At 44.4% G+C, this 19,681-nt stretch overlaps 1 protein-coding gene across 4 annotated transcripts in view; it reads left to right on the top strand.

Moving 5' to 3' along the window:
* Positions 1-19,681, top strand: part of FNDC3B (fibronectin type III domain containing 3B) — a 534,350-nt gene that overhangs the window by 371,991 nt on the left and 142,678 nt on the right. For 3 of the 4 annotated variants that reach the window (XM_086944390.1, XM_086944391.1, XM_086944393.1), the window contains one exon: positions 17,832-17,893. In XM_086944390.1, the coding sequence (XP_086800516.1) occupies positions 17,832-17,893 (62 nt within the window). The remainder of the gene's footprint in view (positions 1-17,831; positions 17,894-19,681) is intronic. The other variant, XM_086944392.1, reaches the window with a different exon arrangement.

The raw sequence follows: 19,681 nt of genomic DNA, 5'->3' as shown, positions 1-19,681 counted from the left end.
AGTGATAGTTAGCTTAAAAAAAAGTGAAAAGGACAGTTAACCCAGCTGGGTCTTTGAGAGTGGTGTTAACCTGTGAACTGTGCTTGGTTGTAATGCCGATCAGGTTACCATGTGAATCCATATTACGATGAGTGCAAAGACCTATTCCTGGTTTTTCCTTATGCTTGGCAATGTAATTTGCATATTTAATCCAATCAGCATCATTGATGGGTTCAGGACTACAGCTACCACAATGCAGTGTGATGCTAAATAAAATTAAGGAAATTCATTGTGTGTAACCAATCTTCCAATTCTCACTCCTCCCTCAACTTATTTTACCCCACTCAGACTCACTTGTTTATAGATTCACTTTCTCTCCTTTCTCACACTCCACTCACAATCTGCACACTTGCACTCTATTTATTAATCTTAGCCCCTCATTCTTTTCACCCAACATTGCCTACCCTTGCAAACCCCACATTCCCACTTACCTTCTCACTACTACTCCTCTTACACTGTTTTTCTTCTGAGTTCTTTCACGTGAGCTAGATCTCCAACTTGCACTTGCACAGGGCATCAGTCCTAAAAAAAGAGGAAGTGGGGGGACGCTGTCACCGGAAGTGACGTCACGACAGGTAGTGACGTCACAAAATGTGGCTCCGATCTTATCCCAGAGAGGCCCAAAAGGTGAAGTCCAGCTGTTTGGCAGGGGGGACAGCGTCCCCCCTGTTAAATAAGTGGGGGGACGCCGTCCACCCGCGTGGTACCCCGACTCGAGCCCTACACTTGCAGCTGATGAAGCATTGGGAATCGGTGATTGCGTGTCCACGAGGATTTCACAGAGAAAATTTATATTTGGCAATGACTTAAGTTGAAGGTCACAGTTGGCTGGTCTGAAGATTTGTCTTATGGTTTTCTTGAAGAAGGGAAGGCATTTTCTGCTGGTGGAAAGACCAAGCCGGTGCTGTCCTTAATTTGTAGCCACGAGCGCCTATGTCTATATATATTTTTAAGACAAGAAAGGCTGATGAAGAAATGTGGTTCTCACTATTGCAGGTACGAAAGTAGCCATATCATATTTTATTCTGCTACCTGTGGAATGGGTCTTTCTAAACAGGTATTTACATTGTGGAAGGAGTAAGGAGCAGATAACTGCGTAGATGCAGGACGAAATATCCATTATTACATTACGAGATTAACTTGTGTAGAACCCTATTCAATAGATAGGTGTTCTTGTTTTTGCTTTTTTAATCCTAATCCGAGAACCTCGTATGACTACTAGTAAATTAGGATGCTGACGTGTTCCCCCTCGTGTATCACATAGAACCTAGGGTTCATATGTTCAGACGGTATACACCTGAGGAAAAATTGTATAATGTGGTCGTACAGTCGAAGTCATGATGATTTATGGGTTATTATTATTATTATTATTATGTTTCTTATATAGCGCCTGAATCAACCCCCGAAGGGGTATCTCCACGCTTGCCTTGGGAACCCGTCCTGGCTTTTCCCTGTGAGATAGCCCTACAGGGCATCCCCAAGGTGAAAGCCAGGCATCCTGCCGCAGGGGGGCCGTTGTGGAGATTAAGCAAGCTTAATGCCCAGAGTTGCAGAGTGTGAACCCATGATTAGGTCAGGCCCGAAGCTTAATCGTATTAATCAATCTCAGTAGTAGCTATAAATACGATTAACCCAGACCGTATCAAATATATACCTGACATGGAATTTACAGTGTTCCTCGTATGTCATGGAGGCTTGTCCCACCGACTTCCTTCGCTCTCAGCCTCTTACGCCTCTTCGTCCACCCCATACTTTGAGCGACACCTGAATGTTCTTCACTGCTGACGAGCTATAGCGCGTTTCAGGTTGTATTACCAGCAGGGTGCCCCTACAAAGGAAGTTTTGTTATCTGAGCACCGGGTGACGTGATATGGGTCAAAAAGAGTTGCAATGTGCACCTCTCAGACAACTGCACTGCTGTGCCATCTTTCCGAAGAGAGTTTGGCTGCCATATACTTCTTGCCTTGAAGGAAGAGAAACTGGTGGTGGTAGACCTTGGCACCCTTGCACTTCATTTCTGCCAACATGCGCGCTATTGTGGAATTCTGAAGAGTGTATATCTGCTTCAGCCATTGGAGCTTCGGTAGGTGGACAAGTGCTGTGTCCTAGATATGCAGGTCACAGAAGAAAGAAAAACAAAGTGTGACTTTACACCACTCACCACTCCATCCGGTAATTTCTGTACCTGTGTGGTTTGCATTAGTCGAACTCCATCCTGAAGGTTTCCGCGTCACTCCTACAATGCTCTTTTGTAGGCATTGAGAGTAGTAAAGCAAATAAGAGGTGGCCATACCGCAGAGAAGTGGTTCGCGTAAACTGACGTCATCCCAGCCACATTGGTCCTAGAAAAGAATCTTGACTTTATGTTTCCCCCTAGTGGGCATTGGTGCAAAGACAATGGATGGTGCTGGCATTTTTTATCCTTTCCATTTTAACTGTTTAGTAAATAACTAAAGATTCTTTTGTAGCATTTCCCATTTTGGAGTTAATCATGTAAAGAGTTATCATCCCTTCAACTACTATTTTTCTCCAGTTTCATTCATATTGATCTTCACTAAGGTGTTTTTTAAATTTTTTTTATTTCTATTTTTCACTGCTTTAATTCTTGAGTTAACTATTTAGAGCTTTTTCTGTAAGGCCCTGTATTGGACTTCGAAGTTCTGTCTTTCCTAACAGCATCTCTTTCCCAGCTGGTTTTGCATCTCACCCTCACTCCTTTAACTCTGGTCTGCACTTCTAAATGATGGGATACGAGTTAAACAATGGCTGCCTTTTTGGGGTTTCTGATGGCGTGGAAGCCTTGCTTTTCCTTAACATATGTGAGCCACAACACCCTCCCAAACTTGCCAGGCTTAGTTCTTGTTGGCATAACCCCTGATTTTCCTTGCATTCATTTATAAATTCCGGTTATGGCATATATTGCATGCATTGTGGTCCCATTTCTTTTTCTCTTTGAGGCAACCATCTCTCACCACCACGTAAGTGCCAGTGGTGGTACGTCCACTATTAGAGTTTCTATTCAAAATGCTCCAAGTTTGGGTACAAACACAGACCTATTCATAATCTCACTTCTTTTTAAGATCTATAATAATTTAACCCTTTGCATGCTGGTGACGGAACCACTCCGTCACCAGCCACGGACGGGCTGTGCTAATGACGGAGTGGTTCAGTCACGGCCCGCCGCCACGCCTGCGCGGCAGCGATTTCGCACCTGCGCTGAGCGTTCTATTGAGCGGGCGGGGCCGTGACAGAACCACTCCGTCACAAGCACAGCGCGCCCGTGGCTCGTGATGGAGTGGCTCCATCACGAGCATGGCAGCGCCGCCCGGCCCCCCTCCCCCCTAGCACTGCGGCGGAATTGCCGCTGCAGCCAAGGGGTTAATGACCACGTTGCTAAAGGCATTATTTACATTTATGAATAAATTGGATCTTTATATTGTGTATTTAATTTTTTCATGGTGTAGCATAGAGTGTGTAATGCAGAATCAACACAATGATGAGTCACTTCCGCTGAAAATGTCCTCAATGAAAGGAAGGTTATGCATCAAGCTGCATTTTACTCCAAAAAGCTGTTTCACGTTTCACCTATATATTCCTGGATTCCAGGTTGTCTATGCTTCAGGTGGCACAGACCTATCTACTGTCTCCTAAAAGCTGTGCGGCCTGTGTTAAGCCGAACTCAGATCTGTCAGGAATTGCTTTGCATAAATTCTGCTTCAAAAGTCCCTGAAGTGATCATAGGACATAAGTATGTCATAACAAGAATTTGTCATTTGCTTTCATTGACTCCCAGGAAAAGGGGGAAGGAATGTGTTATTCTTCTGACAGCTCCCACTGCATTGCATGAGTAAAGTACATAAATATTTTTAACTGTACCTGGACTCAATTTGCCCCACACAACCAACACTAGCTAGAACACTAGTCTCTTTAAAGTTAACCTCTTCGAGGCTCATGACGAGCTGAGCTCGTGATGAGCCACGGCGCTCCGGTGCTCATGACGAGCTCAGCTCCTCATGAGCCGTGGAACGCTCGCATGCGGGGATAATTCCCCCGCTGTGCTGAGCGTTCTTTGGGAACGGGTGTGGCCGTGACGAGCGGAGCTCGTCATGAGCACAGGAGCGCCGTGCCTCATGACGAGTTCATCTCGTCATGAGCATGGGGGTGCTGTGCCCGCCCCCCTTCCCCCCCAGCACAGCGGGGGATTAACCCCCGCAGCGAAGAGGTTAATGAAACATTGTTTTGGAAGAAAGCCACATTTACATAAACCTTACAGGATGAGTTAATTACTAATATTTAGGGGTGTTATTCTATGATGAGACCACTGTAAAACGAGGGCCCCTTATTTGTCTTACTGTGGGCCTCGTACACTCGACTTGGAGAGCAGAGATACATTGTCTGTTCTTGATTGGCATCACATGACGCTGTACAGTGAGATGCCCCATCTGGTAACTATTAGAGCAGAGCCTGGCATCTGTTGCTGTCTTCAGCGTGCCGCGGACTTTATTTAATAATTGTGTACATATGCCAACCTGCCCTCACAGGTAAAGTCTACCGTAATCTTCTATTCTTTCCACTTTTTCGTGCACTTCCTCCTTACCTGCCCCCGTGGACGTTCCTTTGGGAGGAAGCGGCCTCCCACGTGACCTCCACCGGAGAGGCATTCAGCAATAGGAAGTTGGTACAGCCTGACATCCATGTGCACATCTGGTATGAAGTATTTCTGAGCCTGCGGGAATCAGTGCTCGGTGAGCCAGAGATCAAAAGATTAGAAAGCGACGCAGACGTTCCTGTAGACAGAAAATCACAGGATTTTCTTGTGTTTGCTAATGTGCTTTCGAAAGGCATTGGCTTTATCTTTTTTTTACGCCGCTTGATCTTGCAGGTCAGTTTTCCTCATCACTGGAGCTGCGTGTTCGACTTTATCCAGAGGTGATTGGCCGCTTCCTTGGCAGGACAGAGTTAAAGGGGCCGAGCCAGGCGCATTCTTTCAGTGGCGTAATTCCTGGACGAGACGCGCACTTAAAAAGAGTGGCTTTGCTCACTCAGCCCTCTCTGTGGCGTGCTTTATATTTATTTCTTGAAAAGCTGGTCCTTTTTTTTCTCATATTGATTAATAAACAGACGCAACTCAAGAGACATTCTTTTGAGGTGAAAACAATTCGGGGATTTGGGAAATAGTCATTAACATCTGTGCAGTTTCGAGATGCCAAGTTTGTTCAACGAAATTCCAAGTAACATTCTTTGATTCAATTTGAAATGTGAAATAATGCATTCACTGATTCTGTGTTTATTTTTTTTTCTTGCTCCTTAGAAACTAACATTTACTTTTGTATTTATGTGCGCACCAAACCGGAAATAAACTCCAACTGGCTCACTATTATGTAAACAGTAGCCATGGATTCATCACCCCTGTTTGACCTGTCAGCCTTAGGGAGGTCTCCCCCATACTTTTTGCCTCACCTCCTCTTTTTTTGCTGCACGTATTTGTGGTGGTCTTAGGACTCTGTGCACTTTATCAGCGCTAAGACAGTTTTAAAGAAAGTGCTCGTGCCCCTCCCCTAAATCATTGTTACATTGGTTTATACCCAATTGGCAAAGTAAATTTAATGTAAGTCACTTGTAAAGTGGCATACCATATACCCAAGACCTGTAAATTAATGCTACCAGTGGACCTGCAGCACTTATTGTGCCACCCACACCAGTAGCACCTTTTTAGCATGTCCCAGGTCTGGCACCGCAGCCGGAATACTATTTTAATCTGTCATGTCGCTTTGGTATTAAAGCACACTTGCCAAACCTTTAACTCCCCTTTTAATACATATAAGTCCCCTAAGGTAGGCCCTAGGTAACCCATAAAGCAGGGTGCTGTAAAACAAAAAAGATTACATGTGTACATTTAAGTTTTACATGTCCTGGTAGTGTAAACCCCTAAATTCGTTTTTTACTACTGTGAGGCCCATCCCTCTCCTAGGATAACATTGGGGATTCCTTATTGCAATCAATAAGCTGCAATTTCCAATTGGGAGCTGGTAGCTATGTTTTATTCAGTGTCTTTGGAATTTTGCTAAAGAGCCCTACTTAATTGTAAATTTAGGGATTTATCACATTGTTAAAAATTGCACATTATGAAAGTTGTTATTTTTGCGCCCTTTGTCATTTTGTGCCTGTAGCCAGGCCTGGGTCACATGACTAGGTGTGCTTCAATGGGACATCTACTGGCAGTATTGGGGGGGTGGGGGAGCTGAGCACTGCCCCACTTACAACTAATAGCCTGTGCTTTGTCCTTCTCACAACGGGGATAACAACCCCAAATTGTTGTTGTAGCCAGATTTGAGCCAGGACATGGAAGGCAGGAAATTCTGTGTACTTCAAGCCACTGTCTAGAAGCTTCTCTCGCCTTCCAGAACCAAGGCACTAGCATATAAAAGTAGGACCTCAGACACCAACTATTCAGAACACTATTGAGTATCCTGTGGATACTCTGCCAGGAAGAAGGACTGCTACTCTACTTGACTGCTGCTCTGAAAGACTGCTGACGTATTGCTGCCCTGTTTGTCCTGATGCTCTGCTACCTTCTGTTTGGGGGCAAGGAATGTATCTTCAACTGTCCTAGGGCCCCTAGAGTGACTCACAAGGGCTAGTTGACTAGCCTCCTGTTCAGTGCCATAGGGACACAAAAGGCTTTCTCCATCTTGAGCCTGTACCTGGACCCAGCCAGAGTGAGTCTTGACCCCTCCAAGTGTTGTCCCTCCAGTCCTGGGCCCATGGAAGTGGTTCTAATTATGCCCAGATAGCCAACATTCAAAAGAGGAAGACTTATATTTATGTTGGCTAAATACTGCTCTGAGAACCAGGAGGAGAGAGAGACCAATCTGGTCAACTATTCGCCTGACGTGCATCACCAGTCGTACTTACTTTGCAGCTTCTCCTGCTACATTCTTCTCCGCAGCAGCAAATCCATTTAATATAATTCTTCACTGTTGTTCCGACCCAAGGCTATCGACGATGACGCTCCCTCTTTGGAAACCTCCTGCAGCTTTGCCCTGCTGAACTTTACTTTCTCAGAACTTTTTTCTCTAGAATTTTTTTAAGTCCAAAGGTAAGTACCGACTGGCCCCAATCCACTTCTTGTATCCAAACTGCTCTCCATCGCAGTCGGCCATATTTTTCAACTTTGACCCGGTCTTGCATGACTATATGTCCATGAGTGGACCTTTGAACTTGTAGGTGCTAGTTTTTATTAAAAACTTTGAAAATTCATAACTCTGGGTCTACGGATTTATGTAATTTTGCTGTCAAATACTCAATTAAAATTTACCGTATTTTTCATAATTAGTTTGGGATTCATCTTCTGTGGTGTTTTGACCTTATTACTGTTTGTGTGCTGCATACATCTTTTACACATTAGGCTTCCAAGTTAAACCTGATTGCCTAGGTTTAAACACAGGTTAATTTTGTGACTTTTTGTGGTTCACCCTGCAAGGGATTGTGGCTGTTGCTAGTCCATGGCTCATAACCCAGACAACCAACAACCTAATCGCGAACACCCCTTCCAATCTGAGCTTGATCTTCAACAAAGCAGAGTTAGTAGGATGCTTTTTAGGGTACTATTTATTTGAGAATAGTAACATCTGTTATCTGCAGTGCTAAGAAACGACAAAAGTGAAGTTTAATGAGGTATATAAAAGCAAGATATTTTATGTAAAACTAACTTAATTTGCAGTTAGTCACACCAGAAGAGGATGACAAAATGTGTCTCTCCTCCTTGATAAGGGCATAGGGTGCAGAATTGCGTGAGGTGGCAGAATCCTTTCCCTAGGCAAACCTTAATGGTTTCCTTCTTTCCCTTTGGGATTCCAGTATTCCTCCACTAACTAGCCTTTGAAGTATATAAACACACCCTCGCGTTTTATGCTTGTCAACTTGCATTATTTTATTTTTATGGGAAATGAGATGATAAACAAGAGGTAATCAGGGCCGTACTGGAAACAGAAACCGGCCCTGGCACATTGCTCAGCTAAACCCCCTGGTGAGAGGGGGAGTGCAGCTGAGAGTTTTGCGAGGGCCGGTTTCAGCTGTTTTTGTTTCAGGGTGCCGATTTTGCCGACCCCCGGTAACAAAAGCAGCCTCCCAGGGGCCCAAAGCCGGCCCCCACCCTAGCGGCCCACCGGGGAAACGCCCGGTGCCATCTACGGACTGTCCGGCCCTAGAGGCAATGAACAAAGATATGCGCAACATCATAGCAGTGTGGATAAAAATAGTCTTATATTCATGGAGAATCAGTTTAGTAAAACCTTAGAGACTCAGGTGTTTGGGAGCAATGCAGGTAGAATGTTCAGAAGCCTATTTACTTGGAACGTTGTATGACAACTGACTCAAAGTGGGGAGGGGCAAGCTGATTGGTTATTGGCATAAGTATTGCATTTATCTATGTTGCAACATCTTTAGTTGCCATGTTTTGGGCTGAACTTGACTCCTTACTGATTAGTGAGCGGGATCTATCTAGATCAATATGGTGGTCCAATAGTGACTTGTTATCAATGTAAATACCATCTAGTTGCAAAGTAAGTGTCCATAGGGCTTTGGAAAGATTACTCTTTGCAGACTCTTTGATGTCCAACACTGGACCCCAAGCCTTTTCTTCAGCCATTATGAAGGCTTCTATTAAAGGCTCTTGATGTTGTACTTTGGGAACATTGTGACAAGGAAGGGTATTTCTTTTATATGATTTGAACTAATGCCAATGCATCTTTTTGTCTCGCATGAGATTATTTTATTAGCTTCTTCGATTTTGGGGAATTATTTTGTCACTTGAGGTCTCCAGAGAGTCTAGACCTATTCTTAACTCAACACTCCCTATCTGGTTTATGGTGGTTTATAAGATTTTGTGTAGGAACAATTTGATTTGACCCATTTATTGAGTTGGGTGGTTTTATTCTGTAGTTGCTTCTCAAGAATCAAATTCCCCATTGGCTGCTGTTCAGTTGGAAGACCAATGTTTCCATACTATTGTGGTTGCATCAGGGGCTACACCTTATCTTTTTCTTCTTCTCTTCAGTTGCCTGGATTTCACGGGTACCAATTTAGTGGACCACAGTGTCTCCTTCCTTACTCTGACGGACAATCCGCAGGTGCTCCTTTGTGCAAAGCACCAAAGCCCTCCAGATGTAACAGTGACCACCTTCTTATACTTTAAATGTTGTGGCTGCTATCATCCCACATTGCCTATGTCTGGTACTCACTTCTTCTAAATAGTTTTTGCAAAACACAGGAAAAAGAGGTGCACCAGCACCGATACTAACCTTTGGACTATGTGGTGAGGGTGAAAGAGCGGTTCTTGGGCAGAATGGCCAGTTTTGTGTCATGGTTTGGCAGCCACCCCAGCACCTTACTCAGGTCTGCGAATACCAATTCCCAGAAGGAGGCAAGTTTACTACAATCCTATAAAGTATACAAGAAAGCCCCCTCAGTCAAGGAGCAACTGAGGCATTGAGGAGATGCAATTGCGCCCATCTTCCAAAGCCTGTGTTGGGTGAAATACATCCTATGGAAGTAGTTTTTCCGAATTAGGCTAAATTGTGGCGCTATTGCAACCTCTCTCGGGCTGCCCTTGCCTCTCGTCTTCAAGTGCGCCCTGATCCCCTTCCTATGATAGGCGAAGTTTGTTAAAATGCTCTGTGCTGTTATTCATCAGAGTGCGATAGACTTGGTTTATTTTATGCTCCTCCAGCTTCCCGAGGAGGAGTATGGCTTCCAAGGGGTTGATATCCAGGAGCTCCTTCAGTTGAAAGTGTTACATGCTCCTTCACATTTTGTAGGACTGTATATTAGATCGACAAAACGTCCTAATATAATGACTGGGTCTCCTTATGCCATAAGTAAATGTTGGTTCGGCTAGCTCACAGTACCTCATCTAAACTCCTAAACCTCGAGTTACAGATGCTGTCGGTAATCTCAAACATGACAACTCTGATCCCCAAGGAATTTGTGGAAGCAGATCTAATCCTTTTGTTTGTCACTGTTGCCTGCCCAAGTCTCACATAGAGAAGAGACAATAATACATTTTCAAATGGTTATTGAAAATATCTAATCCTTGTAAATAAAACGTGAACTATGATTATTAGACAGATGAGACCCATCATTGTTCTAAGCATTATTAGAATAGTGAAAAATACAAACAATTCAACCATGTTAATTGTTCCTAATGTTATTCGTATCTATCACTAATGTCCCTACACTAATGAGAGCAAGGTGGGAGGACCCTTCTGCCAGACCCTGTTGGAATAAACTAAACCCATACCTTGAAGTAATACCCCAGGAAGCCGGCATCAGTGAATTGAGTGCACTATGAGTGTGCAAGCCTGGCCACATCTGCCTGTGCAGCTGTCTTCCTTCTTAGGATGAAATTTGGGGGCATGCGGAGCTACAGCTCAGGCACAACTCTCAGCAGCTTCCATAATAACTCCGGTGTGAAGTACCTCTTACCGAATTCAAAATGAACACTGTTCGAATATTAAAACTCCGGTCTTATGTCATTCTGCCAGAGGCTGAGAAAAACACACCTTTTTGCGTAGTCAGGGCAAAAGAGTCATCTCTTGCAAACATAAAATAAAGCAAGGACATTGCGTTCTAGTATGTCTGTCCCTGGAACTAACAGTGCAAACTATAGAACAACGTCTACAAAAAATAAATAAGTGCTTGACATTTTCTTGTGTTAGCGAAAAACATGTTTAAACCGTCATCTTAAAAAGATGCTAAGTTAAAAAGGAAAACCAAAATGGAGACTAAGTATAATCCCTATAACAAAAGTAGGAAAAGAACGGACTACGGTTTCATTTGTATTTCTCCTGAAAGTCTTGATAGGATCAAATTGGCACCCTCTGCATTACGTCCCTGAGTGGAGATTCCAATAATCTCACACTTCTGGAAGCTGCCTTCTGTCAACACTTGTGGCAACATCCTACCCTTCCAGAGGGGTATCTCTCTAGTCAGCTGTCCATAACAGCCCATTGCTGTTAGGGTCTCCTTCCAGAGTCTCAGTGCCAGTCTAGTCAGAGGGGGGAACAACACGTCCTCCTGTCCTTCATATAGGAAATGCTCCACTGAAGCTCCCTGCAGTACCCATTTTTCTGAAGCAAAATTTAGGTCACTCCTTGTTTCATATCTCCTCTCTTTAATGACCAGATGTGAGGGCCTATAGTTGGATTCCATGTCCGCAGCTGCCATGTCTCCCTCATAGGTGGATTGAACACAGTTAGGAAATGTTATCCTGGGATGCCCTTGTTTCCAGAGGAAGCTCCGGAGTAGGACGCAGGTTTATCGAATAAAGAGGCGTCAGGTCGTATGGAAATTCCACAGTTGTTATAGAAAACGAGGTAGTGTCACCATCTTAAAGATGGCAGATGTACCCAGCAAGGACAGTGTCGGTTCTGTCCAGAATTTAGAGTTGTTTGTTAATTTGTCAAAGAGGAGTTGTATGTTTCTCACCATTCGTAGGTAGCATCTTGCATTATGAACAGGCCTAGGTAATGAAGTCTCTTCCTGGTCACCTGTAATTCATTTACCCAGCTCAGGTCCTGTTGGTAGTCATTGACTAGAAAATGGGAAGATTTTGAATTATTAACCCATAAATCTGATATGTCCCCAAATATTTTGAGGATCTGCATGATGTGGGGGACCGATTGTTCTGGATCGGCCAGGAAAATCAGTACCTTGAGGTCTGCATGTAGGAGTCTGATATATATTCCTATGAAAGAAGGCAGAAAGATAACTTCATCCCTGGGAATCAAAGGCCTTCCCAAAGTCTGCCATCAAGATCTCCGCCAGCCCCCCAACCTATCCGCTAGCATTACCAGATTGTGGGTTTTTTGTATGTTATGTCGGATGGCTTGCTTAGGTAGGAACTGAGATTGGTCAACATGTCGGATTAAAATGGGACCACCTTCAGCAGCCTCTCTGCCAGTGCCTCAGCTATAATTTTGACTTCGGTGTTTAGTAAAGCGATAGGCCAGTAGGACGAACACCGGTCCGGGGGCTTCCCGGGCTTTGGAATTACTGCGATTTCATCTCATATTAGATCGGGGGCAAGAAGTTTTGCTCCACAGCCTCATTCACTGCTCCCTCTAGGGGTGGAATCAATTTATCTGGGTAGTTTAAAAAAATTCCATCGAAAAGCACTTGGGGCCCGGCTTTTGGCTCGAGTTCTGTGGAGTCAACATAGACTTCAGCCCAGCTCCATCTAGGCTGACCTCCAGCTAATGTTTTTTCCTCTTGGAGAGCCTCCTAATGGGGTTAGATCTGATAGTATCCCAGCAGGACATAGAAAAATTCCTTTGTCCCTGCATGGGTATAAGTAGGAGTAATAGCTTCTGAAGCACTCATGCAATTGCCCTATCTCCTGTCACCTTTATGCCATTATCCTTCATATGAACCTATACCAGCTGTTCAAGCAACATCTAGACATATGTCATTTTTCAGAGTGGTTCAGGTGAATGGTGTAATAGATATTGGGATTCTCAAAGCAAAATGTGGGCATCCAGTTCTGCTACTTAGCTGTACTGTTTGCGCTTGGATACCAATTGGTAACTGATTATCACCCCTCGCAGGGTGGCCTTCAAGGCCTCCCATAGTATTCCCGGTGATGCGACTGTGCCTGTATTACATTCCAGAGAGGTATAAATTGCCTGTTCATGCCCTGTAGGTTCTACAGTTGTGTCTTTTAAAGACTACGTGTTCAGGCGCCATATCAATTTAGGTCTTGGCCTACTTGCCCCAATACATAGTTCCACTGGGGAGTGGTTGGAGACACCCCAGTCCACACTCCTTGTTTCAATCACCTCCATGCACCTCTGCTTTAGGCATTAGCTGGTAGTCCAAGCACAAGAACATCCCATGGGCACCCAAATAGAATGTGAGGCCCTTCTCCTATGATGGAACTGTTTCCATCTGTCAACCAGGCTGAGGGCTTCTAAGAATTGTGCCATTGGTGTGGTGGTCCAGGAACACTCCTGTCCTCCCTCCCTAATCCAAGGTCTCATCCACCACACCCAGTCCCCTCCCCCCCCCCTATACCATGGGTCCTTGCGGCAACTCCACAGACATCTGTGTCAACATTTTAGGGGCGGTGGCTGTCAAGGGGGGGGGGGGGTAAACATTCATCAGAGTTAAAGGTACATCTCTCAGGAGGCATGAGACACCGACGAACCTACCCGATTTTTCCACCTGTTCTCATTTGACTGTGAAGGGTACGTGATGTCTGAACAGTAATTCCACTCCCCTGGCGCCTCTCACGAAGCCTGCATGATATACCTGGGTAAATCCCATTGTAGCCAGAAATGGGATCTTGTTTTCCGGCAAGATGTGCTTCTGCAAAAACTGAATATCAGCCTGGAGCCTTCTGGCTGTTTTTAGTACAGCCCCTCTTTTGACTTTTATTTTGTTTAAGAGTTTTATATAGCGCTAGCCAGACCCGAAGGTATCGGAGTGCTATACAGCATGATCATTCGTAGGATACATAAACATAATAGTATGTACAACGGCTCCTGACGTATCACAATAATATTGTTGTAGAGCGCACAGTGTCACTCACAGGGTATGTTATCACAATAGTATGTACAAGGCCTTGTCGTCAGAGATAGCACAACGACTTGTGACGAGATTGGACCTGGGGGGCATATAGGGGATAGTGGGGTAGAGTTCTTAATGGCAAAATGTCATGTGAGCTGCTGTGGGCATGGTTAGGTTATAGCTATCCATACGGGAGAGATCGCTTGAGGAAGAGTTCTTTGAGCGGCCTTTTGCTTTGTAAGTAGGAGGAGTTGTTGCTGATGTGGCCTGGCATGGAGTTCCAGATTTTGTGTGCATTTCTTGCGAAGGATCGGGGTGCGTTTTTTTGTTTGTGGTTTCTCGGAGGGTAGGTTGTTGGTACTCCTTAGGCTTCTTGCCTGACCAGCCTTCTGGAGTTTGGCGGCCAGGTAGCCAGGTTTGACTGTGTGCAGCTCTTTGTGCTTGAGGCAGGTGGTTCTGAAGTTGGACTGCATTTCGATTGGGAGCCATTTTATCTCTCTGAGCCCAGGGGAGATGAGTTCATATTTTTTTACTCCGGTGACCATTCTGGCTGCTGTGTTCAGAGTTGATCTGAGGGGAGCTAGGTGAGATTGAGCTGATCCTGTGAGGGTTGCAATCCTGTAGTCCAGTCTGTACAGCACCAGGGATTGAGTAGCTTGTGGAGGTCATTCTGGGGGATGAAGGGTTTTATTTTGTTTGAGAAGTTTCAGGTTGAGGAAGGCGTTATTTGCGGTGTTCTTGATGTGTTTGTTCATGTCTAATTTGGGGTCCAGGGTGATTCCTAATGATTTTAAAGTCGGCTAAGGATGGGTTGTAGTTGAGAGCATCAATCGCTTTTAGCCATTCTGAGATTTGTTTTATTTTCTCATCATTGGAGATTAGGAGGATTTCTGTCTTGTCTTGATTGTGTTTTAGGTGGTTACGTGATAGTTACTGACCTCGAAGATCGTGTTTGTCCACAGGGATCAAAGCGTGCCCATTTCTAGCCCCTACAGCGGGGAGAGCTGAATGCAGTACCTTAATATAGGTTATGCACAGTCGGTTCATTCTGAGAGTGTTGCTGGAGTAGGAACTTCCTCTGTTCTTGCCCCCTCAGCCGTCGCACCATCTTCCTGCTTCTCTCGTGCAGCCTCTAGGTGACTTGCTGGTTTGGGCTGCCCATCTGTGCCAGCTCGAGTGTGAGTGATTCCTGCTGTAGCGGCCAGTACGCCGGGGCCTTGTTGTTTTCTCAGGGTCCACATTTGGCGAATACTTTCTTCCTGTGGCGGGGGAACCTGTGGTCCACCCACTCCCAAACTTTCTCCGGGGTGTCGAAAATGAATGTATTGGACTGAGAGAGTCCTTTCAATTTGGCCAGGTATAGTAGCATATAATGAATATTGAGGCTCTGCAGTTTGTTCACTTCTGTAAATGATTGTCTCTGTGGCTGCACCAGCTTAGTGTAGTCCAGGAATATCCTTATCTTCGACAAGTTACATATTAGAGAGTCCTGGGTATAAGCATATCTAACGACCACTTCTGTCATGATAATTTAGCAATTGGGTGAACACGGGGTGCGCTGGGGCTCTGGGTAGTGGTTTGCATATCAATTCCCTATATGCATGTTACACTATGAAACATGGTGACTGATTCTGGGGGAAGGATTTGGCTCAGCCATTGTTCTAGGAGTTGCTCTGGGTATGAGTTTTCACATCCTTCTGGGACTCCCATGAAGCATAGATTATTCCTGCGTGCCCGCCCCTCCACTCTTGCCACTAATTATTTCGAGAGGTTTGTCAGGCGACAGACTGACAATTGTTATGCTTCACTGTGTCTTCCAGTCCTGACACCTAGGTGTCACCTAACTTGAAGGACCCGATTGACTGCTATACAAACCGAATATTAGAACATTGGAATGTTGGGAGCTCCATTGAAAACAATGGAGTGCTCTGGGCTTATAATGGCTGGTATAAGCCTGGAGCTCCAACATTCCAATGTTTCTTTGTTCACAGCTCTGGCTGTGAACAAAGGCTTCAGGGAGCCTGAGGGGATTCCAATCCCCTCACGCTCCCAAAAGGCTTTGTTTTTTTTTTGTTAGAACATTCTGTCCTCTAGTGACAGAATGTTCTAATAGCCTTATAGCCCTTCGTAGATGGGCTATACCGCTATTAAAGTCCCTCTCCCTTGTTAAAGGCCCTCGCCTTCGGCTCGGTGCCTTTAACGCTGGAGAGGGCCTTTAATAGCCGGTATAGCCCTCCACGGCGGGCTATAAGGCTATATTATTCCCCTGTGATATTACATGGAAAATTCCTTTTGTGTATAATATTAAGAGGTCCCCACCTGCATGAAACACCTGCTTGTGGCTTTCTGCCTGGCATATAACAGATAAGATCGGTATTAATTGCTTAAAATGTAAATTTTGTCATTTATTTTACCTTTTACTAAGTTACCTGTCATTGAGCTGTCCAAGGTGCATGTTAGTTAATTTTTCACTTGCAAGACAGATTCAGAGCATCTGACGGCAATCGCAGCTGTGAGACAGTGAGAGCTTCTGTTGACAATCTGTACCGTCAGACAGTAAGAAAGATTGAAAGCATCCTATGGCAGTCTGAGCTTTGAGACAAATTGAGAGCGTCTCATGGCAGTCTTGAGACGTGAGACAGAAAACCGACTAAGGGCAGCTGTGAGACATTAAGACAGATAGAGGGAATCTTGTGGCAGTCTGAGCCATGGCACAATAACATGGATTTGAGAACAAATTAAGGGTGTCTGAGCTTTGAGACGGAAAGTCTTATTGAAAGCACCTTATGGCTGGCTGAGCTGTCAATCAGTCAATCAGTATTTGTAAAGCGCTTCTAAATACCCAGGAGGGTATCCAGGCGCTCGGTTTCTGGGCGCAGTGTAACAGCCAGGTCTTGATTGTCCTCCTGAAGTCGGCCAGTGATTGCGATGTCTGGAGGTGGAGGCCGTTCCAGGACTTGGCTGCGAGGTAGGAGAAGGAACGACCTCTGCTTTGGCTCCGGCGGATGCGTGGTATCTGCGCGAGGGAGGCGGAGCAAAGATCTCTGGATGGTTGGTGGAAGCTCAGGCGGTGGTTCATGTATGCTGGTCCTTGGACATGGAGGGCTTTGTAGGCGTACGTCAATATCTTGAATTGGCATCTTCTCTGGCTGAGGAGCCATTGGAGGTTCCTGAGGTGTGGGGTGATGTGGGTCCATTTGAGCAGGGTGAGGATGAGTCTGGCCGCTGAGTTCTGTTTCTCTGGAGTCTTCTCATGAGTTCGGTATTGGAATTCTGAGAACGTAAAATAGATCACGAGAATCCAATGCAGTCTGAGCTGTGAGACAGTAAATTAGATTAGGAGCACCCAGTGCTTAATTTGTAAAAACAAAATTATTTTCAATGTATATTTAATTTATAAGCATCTGTTGTTCTGCTGATCTCTAAATTACGCAAAGAGCGCCACCATGTGTCGGATGTCATAAGTGCCGATGTTGACAATTAAGTGCGGTGCTGAGCACCGGAAACCACCCTCTCAAATTAAGCACTGGCCGAGCACCCCATGGCAGCTTCAGCTGTGAGAAAGTAAGCCAAGTTGGGAGCATTTAATATCTGAGCCCCCGAGACAGAAACTGACATGTGAGACAGTGTAACTGGATTATCAAACCTTTCTAAGATCATTATTTTCTGAGGGAACCCCTTTGTGTTTTTAATTTAATTCATATTGTAGAATAATGTGCGGGAGGCTGCGTAAACAGTTAAAGTGGGGCATTATAAAGTGTGTTTTAAGTCGGAAAATCGTTTTCAAAATTCCTAGACTGACAAATAATCTTGAGGGTTTCGTCTGCTTCTAGGCGCTCCTGTAACAGCTACTTTACGCTGCACGCCATAGCTGCTCTTAAATATACAAGGCAAATACCAAGCGAATAATTGTCAGGGTGTTGGAAAAACTTACACTCGACTTAAACCGTTTATATTCTAACCAGAATAATGTCCGTGTCAGTTAGTTTAATAGCGCTGTAAGGTAATGGGAACAAATTGGCTTTATTTCTGCTTTTATATTAAATACATATGTTCTTATTTGTGCATAATTTATGTCTCTTGTGGTCCAGCTGCCATGAAGCAAACTGCTTCGGAAAGCAAATTATGTCACCGGAAAATTCCGAGTTCTTTGTCTGTGGTTTTTGTTTAAAGTTGTTGGAGATCGCCACCTACTGGTCATAATGTGGATTTTTCTTTTTTTGCAGCAGAAAATGAAAATGATTCAAAAAGGGTTCAAGATGTCCTTTCGGGCATAGAAAAGCCACAGGTATGTCACTAATTTCTTACTGCAAAAAATAAAAAAAAATGACATAATTCGTGTATGAAATGGGTAACGTCTGCCAAAAGCCTCGCGGATGTTATTTGTAGCATGGTGATGTGAAACAGCAGTCCACTGTGAATACAAACATGAAAGAATGCATTGATACATTTGACATGCTCTGAAAGTACTCTTGACTTTCTCTGAATGTGGTTATTTTGCACATACAATCTATACCTCTCTTTGTGCTTGTATACTTAATCAGGATGGTAAAACGCGATTCTTCCAAATCCCTGAATTGACTGCTTTTGAAAGTTGCATAATGTCGGTTCCAATTAAGCTAGTCCAACATGTGAAATATAATTCACTTTAACTTGTTATTGACTAGTGAATACTGTAAAATTACTAGGTCAACACACTACACGTAACATTTGAAATCACGTTTTCTACAAGTTGTCAAGGACTACTGAACTCTGTAAAAATGCAATAAAATAAATGCTTGCAACCTCTGTGACATTCTGGTTACCTTTACCGCATCTTGTACCACCTCGGAGTTTTTTTCAGTTGGTTGTTGATTGATTGTAAAGTGCTTGCACAGATTTCTCAAGAAATATTGCAAATTTCCAGTCACGACATGTCACGATGCAGCCGTTTTTGGCAGGTTACCCTTATGTCTCATTTCTGTACCAACATGGGCGTTGGTTCTTGCAGCCTCCTCTCGAACCCTCAAATGTTGATAAGGTGTACCTTGCTTAGCATGCAGTCACATCTTTTCACCCCCATAGTTCTGCACTTTGTTGAGATTGCTTTCTCTCTCTCTCTCTCTTTCACACGCACACTCTCTCTCGCACACTCTCTCTCTCTCTCACACACATTCTCTCTCTCGCACACACTCTCTCTCTCGCACACATTCTCTCTCACACACGCACTCTCTTTCACATTCTCCCTCTTTCACACTCTCCCTCTCACCTTCCCCCTCTTTCACACTCTCCGTCTCACTCCCTCTCTGTCTCTCTCACACACACACTTTCACACTCTTTCTCTCTCACACACACACACTCTCTCCCTCTCTCTTTCTCTCTCCCTCCCTCCCTGCCTCCTCCTCCACACATCACCTCCTGAGGCCTTGCCTAATATGAAATGTAAAGTTTTATAGAGGGTTTCCTTTTGAAAAGTATATTTGTAGAAGAGGAGGGCAAAAAAAAGAATACACAGGTGAGGGTCTATACTGTTGAGATTATTTTCGTAAATACAACCAGAGATGAATGTAAAGTTTCAATTTGAAAATTGAAGATCAGCTGCTTAAAAGTTTGCTTCAAGTAAAGTGTTTTTTAGGGGGGGCGTAATTTGCGTAATCGTGTTACGCAAATCTCCGCAAAACGGTAAAACATCTCTGCGAAAACGCAGAAATTCCCCAAACAAGCGGAATCGCTTGTTGGCGATGCTTTTTTACTGTTCGCAATCGTTGTTTGCATGCTCGGGGGAAATATCTTGCGGACATGCATTTGAGAACGCGAACAAGCAAAAAATTTCGCAAAGTCGCGGAACGCAGAATTTTGGACAATTTTGCATTCCTCGCGGAACGCGAAATTACCCAAATATCGCAAATTTCATAAGCAGAACGGAATTTACCGCCAAGGCCTAGTGTTTTTATGGAGATGTTTGGGGTTGTGACGTCTTCAGTACATTATGCAACAGCCCGACCCACGAGAAAGGCTCTATCCTCGACCTTATCATCTCCAAAGAGGACGCTATCCAACTTGAGTCTATTCAACCCTGTGACTGGTCAGATCATCA

This window comes from Lissotriton vulgaris, chromosome 11 (genome assembly GCF_964263255.1).
Source record: "Lissotriton vulgaris chromosome 11, aLisVul1.2, whole genome shotgun sequence".
Lineage (NCBI taxonomy): Eukaryota > Metazoa > Chordata > Amphibia > Caudata > Salamandridae > Lissotriton > Lissotriton vulgaris.
This window is presented reverse-complemented; position numbering and strand designations above follow the sequence as displayed.